The sequence below is a fragment of the Canis lupus genome, chromosome 3 (genome assembly GCF_048164855.1).
Source record: "Canis lupus baileyi chromosome 3, mCanLup2.hap1, whole genome shotgun sequence".
Lineage (NCBI taxonomy): Eukaryota > Metazoa > Chordata > Mammalia > Carnivora > Canidae > Canis > Canis lupus.
This window is the reverse complement of record NC_132840.1, coordinates 25,978,974-25,991,194: the sequence shown is the minus strand read 5'-3', so window position 1 is coordinate 25,991,194 and position 12,221 is coordinate 25,978,974. Positions and strand designations below refer to the sequence as shown.

At 44.5% G+C, this 12,221-nt stretch overlaps 1 protein-coding gene and 1 non-coding gene across 7 annotated transcripts in view; one reads left to right on the top strand and one right to left on the bottom strand.

Moving 5' to 3' along the window:
• Positions 1 to 12,221, bottom strand: part of LOC140630114 (beta-catenin-interacting protein 1) — a 155,274-nt gene that overhangs the window by 26,849 nt on the left and 116,204 nt on the right. For all 6 annotated transcript variants that reach the window (XM_072819729.1, XM_072819731.1, XM_072819733.1 and 3 more), the window contains one exon: positions 9,250 to 9,372. In XM_072819729.1, the coding sequence (XP_072675830.1) occupies positions 9,250 to 9,372 (123 nt within the window). The remainder of the gene's footprint in view (positions 1 to 9,249; positions 9,373 to 12,221) is intronic.
• On the top strand, positions 7,918 to 8,028 carry LOC140631319 (small nucleolar RNA SNORA40). The gene has a single exon (XR_012028956.1). It is a non-coding gene; the product is annotated as a small nucleolar RNA SNORA40 (small nucleolar RNA).

The following is a 12,221-nucleotide window of genomic DNA, read 5'->3' as shown; positions in this document are numbered from 1 at the left end:
CATGCTCATTTATTTATGTATGGTCTATGGCTGCTTTTCCATAAAGTGGCAATGCTGGATCACCACGAGAGAGACTCTACAGGCCACAAAGTCTAAGACTTTTACTACTAGCTCCTTACAGAAGCTGATCACTAAAAGATGAATAGATCACTAAAAGATGAGTAGAACTACTGAGTGTCAGGTATGTCAAGATATGTCAGATTTCTAGAATGTTCTAATTCATTATATTATGTTTACATTTTGGGGGGTGCATATTAATACTGCATAATGCATTTTAAAATAAGTCAGGTTGCTCAGTTTTCAACTCAGAGTTTATGCTTCTAAAGAGAAAATTGTGATCAGATCCACATGATCTGAGTTGGCATACCTGAAAGTGACAAAGGATTCCTTCCTGATGAAGGCCTCTGCGTAGGTGAGTGTGGAGTTAAGACCCTGCGATGAAATATCTGACTTGGGTAATGCTGCCTATGTAGTCATTGCTGAATAAAACTATAAAGACGCCCATTCAAGCAACGTCCTTGAGACTGTTCTGACCATGAGATTATCATGAGGAGTGGAACTGTTTGCCAAAAGATATACACTCTCAAACTCTCTCCTTTGAGATACCAGGCTGGGAGGTAGGAGGAGGAGAATGTAGAGTATAGGAAGGCAATGGGGAGTTTCAATTTTATACTTCAACGTTCAGGGGAGGCTTCGTTGATAATGTCTGAGTAGAATGCAGAGGGTACTAAGGGAACAAGCCACATGATTATCTAGGGAAGAATTTCAGATGGGACAGCAAGTGTAAAGTTCCAGAGGCAGGCTGCATAGGAACAAGGAGCCCTACCCTGCTGCAGTGGTTAAGCAGAGGGGAGGCCAGCAGATGGGGCCCTACAAAGACAAGTAACCTGAAGCCACAGTGGCTGCTACAAGAATTGCAGCTCATTCTCCAAGTGAGCAGGAAATGACTGGAATCTTTTATGCAGAGAAAAAACTAGTTTATATTTTGAAAGAATCTAACTGACTTCTGTGTTGAAAATAAGTCTATAAGCAAGGATGGCTACAGGAATGACGCAGGCACAAGAGGCTGAAAGCCAGAACCGGGGGCGAGCGGGGTGGTGAGAAGCGGCCAGATTTGGGGTGTGTTCTGAAGGTACGGACAATGTCAGGGGATTATGAGTGAGAAACCCAAGGACTCCTAAATTCCCTTCAGTTGACATGGGAGAGACCATGGATGGAAGGTCTCTCATCTGTATTATGATCTATTATAAGGAATAGTGTCTCAAAGATATGATTATCAAATTAAAGAATATAAATTATTTTGAAACTCCCGTATTTCTAGACTTCTCTCCAAAAGACTGGATCCATTTATAACGAGAAGAGTAAAGGGTGCACCTCCATCTTTCCTATATGTCCCCACCTATTTTGAGTATTTAAGTGGCTACTTGAATCATGGGCTGCGCCAGAAAGATGCAGTGCCTCAAATCCACAGGTACTTATTAAATCGCTGGCAGCCTGGGTCCTTTCGCCCAGAATGACTTTAGACACTGTCTGGCCAGGTGGCAGCTCGCTGCAGTAGGAGCTGTACCCACTTCACAGACCTGGGTGACCCTCCGCGTCACTGAGCCCGCCGAGCCACCTTCTGCAGACCTGGAAGTGTACCCACTGCACGGACCCATCTCGCCCTTTCATTAAAACATAACTACAGTAACATGACACGGCCAACAGAATTAACAATTCGTTAGGAATTTTCATAGTGAGTGTCCTACTGCTTCTCCAATTACACTCAATTTATCATCTTCTTCCCTCCAGCCAGGGCCCGGTTTCCGTTACTTTCTGTCCCCATTCTCCCAGGAGCTGATCTGTTAAACTTTGAAGTTGTCACAATCCATTCTTCCTCCCTCTTTCTTCCATGCTTCTACCTACAGCTCTATTATTACACATACATGACAGTTACATATGTGTAGTATACATGTTCCATGGGCACTTCACGGTGACCGCGTGTAAGGTGCATCTCTGCCCCTCTGTATTCCCAGGCTGCTCCCCTGGCCTCAGCCTTCTTTCAACCTTTACAAGGAAGGACTTCTCAAAGTCACCTCTCCCATCCTACTTTCTTTCTGCCCTGCTCCGTCCCCAATTCAGACCACCTACTGCTGCTCTGCGAGGTAAGTCTGCAGAAACCCCCACTCTCATCATATGCAAAATGTCCCACCAGCTTTCCTAGGTGACCTCTCCAGCCATGCTGGCCTCCACATTCACCAGACCCCTTTCCCCGGTCTCTTCTCTCATTCTCCAAGAGCATCTAAAATAGCCAAAGAGGGACACCTGGGTGGCTCAGTCGTTGAGCATCTGCCTCCAGCTCAGGGTGTGATCCCGGGGTCCTGGGATTGAGTTTTGCATTGGGTTTGCAGTGGGGAGTCTGCTTCTCCCACTCTCTGCGCGTCTCTCGTGAATAAATAAATAAATAAAATCTTTTAAAAAAATAGCCAAAAGAACTTTACTGATGCATTTTTTAGGCAAAACATAAAAACATAACAATGGTTAAACTCAACAGAGTACAGATTTTTTAAAAGATTTTATTTATTTATTCATGAGAGACACACAGAGAGAAGCAGAGACCTAGGCAAAGGGAGAAGCAGGCTCCCCACAGGGAGCCTGATGCAGAACTCAATCCTAGGACCCAGGGATCTTGTCCTGAGTGTGAAGGCAGATGCTCAACCACTGAGCCACCCAGGAGCCCTCAGAGTACAGATTTGACTTCTCCATGTCCAAAGTCACATCCAGGGTTCTGGGCTGACAATGACAGCCCTCCCTTTTAGAAACCCAGCTTCAGGCTGGCCCTGCCTTCTTCCAAACCGGAATATGGCCCCACACTACACTACTCTTTCCTAAATGGAAGGGGTATCTGCAATGCCTATCCTATAAGTCTCCCGGCTCCTGGGGCGGTCCTGCCCTTATATGCACTCCTTATGGTCTCTAGTACTGACTCAGTTAGGGTTCTATGGGTGTAACAGACACCCATTCCAGCTAACTCAGGCAAAAAGGGACTTCAGTGGAAAGCCATCAGGAGCTCACAAAATTGACTGCAAACCAGAGGAAAGGACTTGGAAAGACCCAAAAACCAAGGCAGGAATAGGACCCATAACTCCCAGAGCAAAACAGCCTGGGTGGATGGAATGCAATTGCAAACAGTATTAGCAGCTTTGTCCCTCTTCTCAGTATTCATATTCACGGAGGGAGCATCTGGTTGGCCAAGCTTGGGTTGTGTGTGCACTTGGCTGGGGAAGGCGTGGTAATGGACTGCAGATCCACCAATCTGAACCCAGTGGGGAAGAGGTTAGAGGTTGTTACTACTACACTCTTGCTAGTCCCATTCTTGTCCCTAACCCACTTGTCTCTACATAGCCTTGGTGCCCACGCTCACCAGGTGGATGTCCAGGCTGACCCCACCACCCACCCAAGGGTTACCCTGAATAACCCAAGCAGAGCAACCAAGGGCTACTACACCCATTCTCTAAGCTCCTCCCTGGCTACAGCAACAACTCCCAAATTTCAGTATGCTAAGAACTGCCTGAGACGCTTGCTAAAAATGTGGTTTATCAGGCTCCATCCCCAGAAATTCTGACTCAGCAGCTCTGGGGTGGAGCCCAATAAAGCTGCATTTTTAACAAGTGTCACCAGATAGCTCCAATGCAGGTAAGCTGTAGTCTACACTCAAAAGACTGGCCTGATGGAGGCTTCCAAACCTCACTGGCTAGATACAGGCTTCTCAGGCTCTCCCCCTGGAGATAAAGACTCAGCTGAGAGTAGGTCATCTGCACTCAAGGCACAGGCCTGGGTGATTTGGACAGGGTATTAAAAATCACATGTGCAGTAACATCCCATCTCCTCATGTTGGCAACAGAAATCCTCTGGCCCCTAGTTGATTTGCAGCCCTCTGTTCCTGCACTGTGTGTTCACCCCACATGCCACACGAGCTGACTATTTATGCCTCCCTTTGGAAGCCCCTCCGGTTCCCACCCCTGCTCCTATCTTTCCCCTGCCTTCACTGGGTATGTCAGTTCTGCTCATCCTTTAAGCCCAGTCATCTGTGAGCCTTCTCTAACCCACATCATCTCCTCTTTTTAGCACTGCAGTTCAGACTGCTCTCAATTAGCACTAAATTAGAAACTCCAAGTAGCCCCATTTAACTCTTTGTCAATGCTGGTTTTGCCTTCCCACCTAGATTATTGGTGCTTAGAAAACAGGGACCAACTTTTATGCTTCTTTCCATTCTCTAGGAGACCTGGCATGGCTACCTGATATTTAATAATTACTATCTCAAACCTCTCCTGGAGGCAACTGCACTCAAAATGAATTCCCTCTAGCACTTAGCATGGATTTTCTGTCCAGACACTTAAAAGTCCTAACTTGGGACACCTGGGTGGCTTAGTGGTTGAGCGTCTGCCTTTGGCTCAGGATGTGATCCTGGGGTCCTGGGATCAAGTCCCTCATCAGTCTCCCCACAGGGAGCCTGCTTCTCCCTCTGCCTGTGTCGCTGCCTCTCTCTCTGTGTCTCTCATGAATAAATAAATAAAATCTTTAAAAAATAAATTTAAAAAGTGCTAACTCAATGGAGTACCGCCTTATGTTAGGCTGAACCACGTGAAATTTCTGGCATTCTATTTTTTCCAATATTTTGATATTTTCAATATACAACAATGACAATTTCATGTGGTATAACAGAATATATCCAACTCATTGTGGCAAACACAATGCCTGCCCAGCTGCATGGGCTAAAAAAGCAGAATCAGTGGTGATGTGAAAACCCCACTGGCCAACCTTAGGGCACATGAGTCACACAAATGAGACCGAATGTGGAGATTACAGATCTGAGCTGGTTCTAGCTAGATATCAACAAAGATACGGTTCCATTCTTGCCCTGAAATTTCTTTCGAATTCTCTTCATATTTTAACTGTTTAACATCTTATAAATTACCCAAACTCCATCTGGGAAGGCAGGAAAAAGAGCGCTGGGCAGGAACCACATAGTAAACGGAAGGGCCGCGGGGGCTGATGGGTGGTGCGGGGCTTCTCCTCCAGGCAGTGGGGAGGGATGGCTGTCAAAACAGTGGAACAAGCCCTGTATAAGGGGTGTGAGGACTTAACTTCCCACTGAATACATAAAACATACAACATGCTTTAATATCCACATCTACTTAGGCTATTAGCAGATCATGGAAAAGGGTTGAGAAAGGAATTCACTCATTTTAATTTCCTAGAATAGCTGACAAGTACCAAGACTTGAGTCTCTGGGTTTCTCCCAAGGAAACAATCTGGGCTGGACCCTGTATGTTCAACATGAGTGTCTGATTGGTGACGGTTCACAATGCACTCTGGTAACTAAGCTTCCAACGCTTCATGTATATTTATTTCGGGGCTTCGACAAGTAAACTCTGGTGGTTGTCCACACTCATGTCCTGTGATGGGATGCGACTGTGAGCCAGGACATTTATAGAGCGTTTTAAAGATAACATCAGGGGGTGTCTGGGTGGTTCATTTGGTTGAGCATCTGCCTTCGGCTCAGGTCATGATCTCAGGGCCCTGGGATCAAGCCCCACATTGGGCTCTCTATTCCTCGGGGAGCCTGCTTTTCCTTCTCCCTGTCACTCTCCCTGCTTGGGTGCCCCCCCCCCTCTGTTAAATAAATAAAGTATTTTTAAAAATAATAGTTTTTAAAAAAGAGAACATCAGGGAAGTGGACACAGCAAATGTACCAATCTACACTGGAGCCAGACCGCTGGGCTAGAAGGCAGCACTATGGCCTATGAGCTGTGTGATCTTGGGCAAGGCCTCTCATTCCTTCTACGAATGTTTGTGGAGCATCAGCTACTCCCACATGCCAGCTTGGGCACTGGGGATTAACTGAAGAACAAGGTTGTCAGGCTGCTGATGGACACACTCAGACCTCCATTCCCTCATCTGGAAAGCCAGCAGCAGCGGGAGTACCCACTGCAGGAAGCTATTGAAAAGAATCAGATAAAGTGACCCATGGAAAGCCCTTCGAACAACCTCTGCCATACGGTAAGTGCTCAGGAAGTAGTAGATGCTACTACCCGCACCAGCACCATCATGGTGGCAAATTAAACTCCATGCCATCACCAAAACCAATCAAAGATCAAAATAAGCCTCCAAATGGGGCCTCTGGCTTACCCCAAAACACTAGTTAAGAAACTCAGTGAGAAAATGGAATACCATGAAGGCTATTATAGAAAGATAGAAAAAATATTTATCACACAATGTTAAATAAAAAAATATTTCTAAAATATTCAACTATTAATAATAACAGCAGCAGCAAACACTATATATAGCACTTACTACATATCAGGCATTGTTTTGAGCTCTTCATATTTACTTATTTTTTAAAGATTTTATTTATTCATGAGAGACACACAGAGAGGGAGAGAGAGAGAGAGAGAGAGGCAGAGACACAGGCAGAGGGAGAAGCAGGCTCCCTGCGGGGAGCCTGATGTGGGATTCGATCCCCAGACCCCGGGATCACAACCCGAGCCAAAGGCAGACGCTCAACCACTGTGACACCCAGGCACCTGAGCTCTTCATATTTATAAATAAGCAAATAATCCCCAAACCCCTGAAATATGTGGCATCACTATCCTTGTTTTACAATGAGGAAACTGGAGCACAGAGATGTTCAGTCATTTGCCCAAGGCCATCCAGCCAGTAGTTGCAGAGGCAGGACTCAAGCCCAGGCCAGTGGGCTGGGGAGGGCAAGTGTCTGTGTTCCTGATGGTACCCGCCTGCATGGCCCCAGGGGGCAGTGTTCTGTGCTGGACAGGTGCCATGGCAACAGAGGACTAGGGAGGCCCTGCAGAGGCTCCCCTCCAGGGCAGCAGGAGGAAGGCTATGCTTTAGTAAGAGTGTTTGCAGAGCAACTCCACTCCCAGGCATACACCCAAGCATGCTGAAGACCTATGTCCACACAAAGACTTGTACACTAATGTTCACAGCAGCATGATTCATAATCACCACAAAGTGAAAACCATCCTAATGTGTGTCAGCTGATGAGCGGATAAATGAGAAATGTGGTATGTCCATACAATGGCATACTATTCAACAATAAAAAGGACGGAAGGACAGATGCATGCTATTACTGAAGCATGGGTGAAGCTTTAAATTACCATGCGAAGTGAAGACACTAGTCACAAAAAAATCCAGAACAGACAAATCCACAGACACGAATTAAATTAATGGGTGCCAAAAGGGGCGGGGGGAGTGGGGAGAGGCTGCCAACAGGGTGCAAGGATTTCTTTTAGGGTGATAAAAACATTCTGGAATTAGACAGTGGCTGATGGTTGCACAATCCTGTGAATACACTCAAACCCAGTGAACTGTATACTTTAAAAGAGTGGATTTTATGCTATGTGGATTATATTTTTTAAAAAGAATCTAAGAATAACTGTTCCCCATGAAAATCTCCAGAAGGAAGGAATTGATTTACCTGTCTACTATGGCAAATACAATCACGTTACCACTATGACTTGGCTGTAAACTGCTTCTTTCTCTTTATAATTTTTAAATCTTAATATGTATCTTTTGTGCATTAATAAAAAACAGCTAGGAATCCCTAAAAATGTACAACTTTAAAATAAGTAATATTGCATTCAAAATACATTAGGTTTTGGTAAATGATACAATAACATTCAATCCAGAGAGAAAGAAAAAATAAATGATATTTTATTAATATGACTTTTTCCTTCAAAGTATATTTCACTTCCTGCTTCCCTTGTAGCTTCCTGTGGTGCTCACCATGGGCTTCATGGCAAAGAGTCACCCTGCTTGCCTTGGCATCCTGCCTCTGACATATGCTGATGGATGAGGTCACTGCTCTGTGTCCCAGATTCCTCTCCTTAAAGATGAGGATAGCAGAAAGCACTGGCATTTGCTTTTGTTTCATTTGTGGGCAAAGACTTAGACAAGAACACAAGTCCTCTCTTGCAGCCCAGAGTTCACTGTTCAGTATGAATGTTGATACAGAGGAGAAGGAATATGACACCCAAAACACAGGAGAAGGATGGTGGGGCTGCTGATCCACAGGAAGGTTGGTTGCAGAGTTACCGCAGAATCACTAAAAATACACGATATGGGGGAAGTCTCAGCTATGCTGAATTAGCATTTTGATTTTTATGCCAACTTGCAACAAATATGCCTTCTTTTTCCAAGCTTTTCACTTGAGAACCCAATGTCTGACTTAGAGGTACTGGCATATCCTCCAAATGTTTCCAGTTCCGGGGTGTTCCATGTTCCGGGGTGAACATGGTTTGGACTTCTTTATGTGAAGAGGGTGTCTGAAATTGAGAACCATCTATTCTGACACAACACATGAGGGGATTTTTTTATGTATGTCCATATTCAAGTGGAAGTCAAAGGAGCCCAACTGGAAGAAGTGTGGATGGACAGTGCAAGTGTGGATGGAACAAACGTTCTCTTGGAAAGGGCTATTCTGAAGACTATGATTCTGACTTTGGAGGAACCAGAGTGACTGAGAGCGTAAGGAAGCACGACATCTGAAATTCCTCATATTAAAACATATTAACTTTAAAAAGAAAGAAAGAAACCAGGGATGGCAGGAAGCATACTTACCTCATAAGACTGTGGAGGATTAAATACAAATTTGTGTTTGGAAAGCACTTAGAACGGCGCCTGCAACATTGCAAAGGCTTTATAAACGTTCTGTATTATTAATAATGCAGCAGGAGGGTGCTCTAGACACAACAGGTCTGCAGTGGACACCCCAGAGAGAGGCCCAAGGGAGTGAGTCTAGAACTCCTGACTCCAGGCACTTCTTAAAATGCAGGAAATGTATCAGTCCACTCAAAAACATAAGCTAGATAATCTGGTAAGGTTATTTACACAGGTCAGAAAGCAGAATCTCAGGTCCCCACAGACCTACTGTACCCAAATCTGCATTTTTAACATGATCCTCAGGCACTCTGTGTGCATGCTAGTCTGAGGCACACTGGTCCAGATTTTACCTATCTGGTCACACCAAGGAATACAATGATGCAATAAATATTTTGCTTTTCTACAAGGCTTTTTTTCGGCTACCAAACAACTATGAAAATCAAGAGATGCAGTACACAGAAGCCACAAACACCTCTTAGCTAGCAAGACGTTCTCAGAAAGGCTCAAAAGTAACCTAACTGCATTTATGTGAAATGCTCTGCATCCAATCCACATTTATCAACAGTAAGATAAAAGCCACATTCGTACCTGCGAATCGCAGAGGTGCGTCTTTATCCAGGGCAATCAGAGGAGGGTCGAGGAGCACTGCATTATCATTTTCTGTGATTATGCCATGATAGGTGGGCTCAAGCCATGGTTTGTGCTTGTTAACTGTATTTAAAAGAGAAAAAGATGGAAATACACCAGGTCAGAATTATTAAACTCCACTGCTTTTTAATAAAAACACCCATCTATTACTAAAATAACAAAACATTCATTAGTCTGGAAGGCAATAATTGTTTGTTTGTTTGTTTGTTTGTTTGTTTGTTTTTAAGATTTTATCTATTTAGGAACACCTGGGTGGCTCAGCGGTTTGGCGCCTTCCTTTGGCCCAGGGCATGATTCTGGAGTCCCAGGATCCAGTCCCACATCGGGCTCCCTGCATGGAGCCTGCTTCTCCCTCTGCCTGTCTCTGCCTCTCTGTGTCTCTCGTGAATAAATGAATAAAATCTTTAAAAGAAAAAAAGATTTTATTTATTTATTTGAGAGAGAGAGAGCAAGCACGAGCAGGGGGAAGAGCAGAGGGAGAGGGACAAGCAGACTCCCCACTGAGCAGGGAGCCTGAAACAGGGCTCCTTCCCAGGACCCCAGGATCATGACCTGAGCCAAAGGTAGATGTGCCACCCAGGTCCCCCAACACTTGTGTTTTGTGCAGTTTGGTATTAAGACCCTAATGGGATTAATTCCAGAGTAAGTAATGTAGAAACTGAGTCTATGAAGCAATCAGAATTGAGAAATAAGCTGCTCTAGAAATTAAGAGAGACTGATGGCTATAGACAAACTATCTGTTTTTAGCCTATCACAGGAAAGTTACAAAGAAAAAGACACTAACACTTCTTTATGGCAATAAAAATATAGAATCACCTATTTAAAACTAGCATTATGAATAAAAATAGTAAATTTATGAACATCTCAAAAAAGAAAAAGAAAATTTATGAACATAAAATTACAAATATAGAGTATAAATAAAACTAAATGCAAAATTTCTGAAAAACTTTACTGAAAACAGGGTTTGCAAATAACCCACGTTGAGGTCAGGCCGACTTGGAGTCAAATTCCAGCTCCCTTCTATTGTTCGCTGTGTGACCTTGAGTACATAACTGACCTCTTAATCTCAGTCTCCTCACCTGTACACTAGAGACACCCTCGCAAGCCACAAGGCTGGGGCAGATCACTGGAACGGCTACCTGTATCCCTCTTAGATGGGAACCAGCACTGCTGCTTTCATCCGTAAGGTAAGAACTGCCATCCTAGTGGTCCGCTCACACCAGTGAAATCTAAGTCTCATTCCTATCCATTGTTTTTGCCTGGGGCCTGGCTCCCACGGACCCTGCGTGAGACCTTCTCCCACTGAGAGCCAGGGCCCTCTCTGAGTCCCCATTCCTCCAGCATATAATGGGCAGCCCAAACCTTTTTCATTTCTTTTTGCCTTCATGAGTGCACACATCATAACCTTGGCATGTATATTCCTGCCCCAGCTGAGCCGATCTAAGCAGAAGGAATGGCATGAAACTTCATTTTCAAGGAGACGGTACCTATTTGTCAAATGAACTACCTGCTTTTCTGTAAGTCCATCTTCAGAAGGATCTAAAACTAAGATTCGGAGCACTTGGGTGGCTCAGCGGTTTGGCGCCTGCCTTCGGCCCAGGGCGTGACCCCGGGGTCCTGGGATCGAGTCCCGCATCAGGCTCCTGCGTGGGGCCTGCTTCTCCCTCTGCCTGTGTCTCTGCCTCTCTCTCTGTCTCTCACGAATAAATAAAATCTTTAAAAAAATAAAAAATAAATAAAAATAAGATTCAATGATGTGATACCATGTGTCTGCTGTTGCTTGATGACCATTATGTGAAGACAGGAGACTGTGCCAATCAGAAGCACCAGGCTTCACCTGTATTTACTCTGATGTGGCGTTCACGTGTGCCATTCTGAACTAGCAGGCATGCAAGGGGAGAAGTTACCATCTCACTAATTAATGACGCATTTACCAGACATTTACACACACCATACCTAAACCAAGAGCAAATCCTGTTGTCTTCACTTGCAAAATAAAGCCAGACCCATGGGAGCTGTTTAATGGGTATAGAGTTCCAATTTTGTAACAATTTTGAAAACAGTTCCGGGAATTGGCCGCACAGCAAAATGAATGGATGTACTTAACACAGTGTGCACTTCCAATGAGAGGTTTTACATGTACGTTACCACAATTTAAAACAAAATCCAGGGCAGCCCAGGTGGCTCAGCAGTTTAGCGCTGCCTTCGGCCCAGGGTGTGATCCTGGAGACGCAGGATCAAGTACCACGTCAGGCTCCCTGCATGGAACCTGCTTCTCCCTCTGTCTGTGTATCTGCCTCTCTCTCTCTCTCTCTCTCTCTCTCTCATGAATAAATAAAATCTTAAAAAAAAACCCACACATAAAATCAAGACAGAGCCATTTCTTGTCATCTGTGCTGCTCACCTGGACTATCTGCAAAATCCAGGTAACCAACCTCACCCTTACCCTCCTGCATGTGCTCTTCACACAGCAGCCAGAGGGAAGCTTCTAAACCAGTGGTTCTCTGCCTCTGTTCCCAGAGCCCATGGACCCCAAATGTTATTGAGGACACTAAATGGCTTTTGTTCATGGGGGATCTATTATCTGGCTACTTAATCATTTACTGCCCCAGGAATCAAAAATCAAGAAAAAATTTTATCATTTACCAATTCATTTTTAAAAACAACATATGTTAACATAAATAACATTTTTATGGGAAAAAATATATGTATTTAAATTTTATTTACTTGAGAGAGAGAGAGTGAGTGCAACCAGGGGGAGAGGGAGATGCAGACTCCCCAATGAGCAGGGAGTCTGACTCAGCTTGATCCCACGACCCCAGGGGGTTAAATGCTTAACCAACTGAGCCACCCAGGTGCCCCAATAACTATATTTTTTAAAATAGAGTTTACTAAGAAGGGTGGCAATGTTT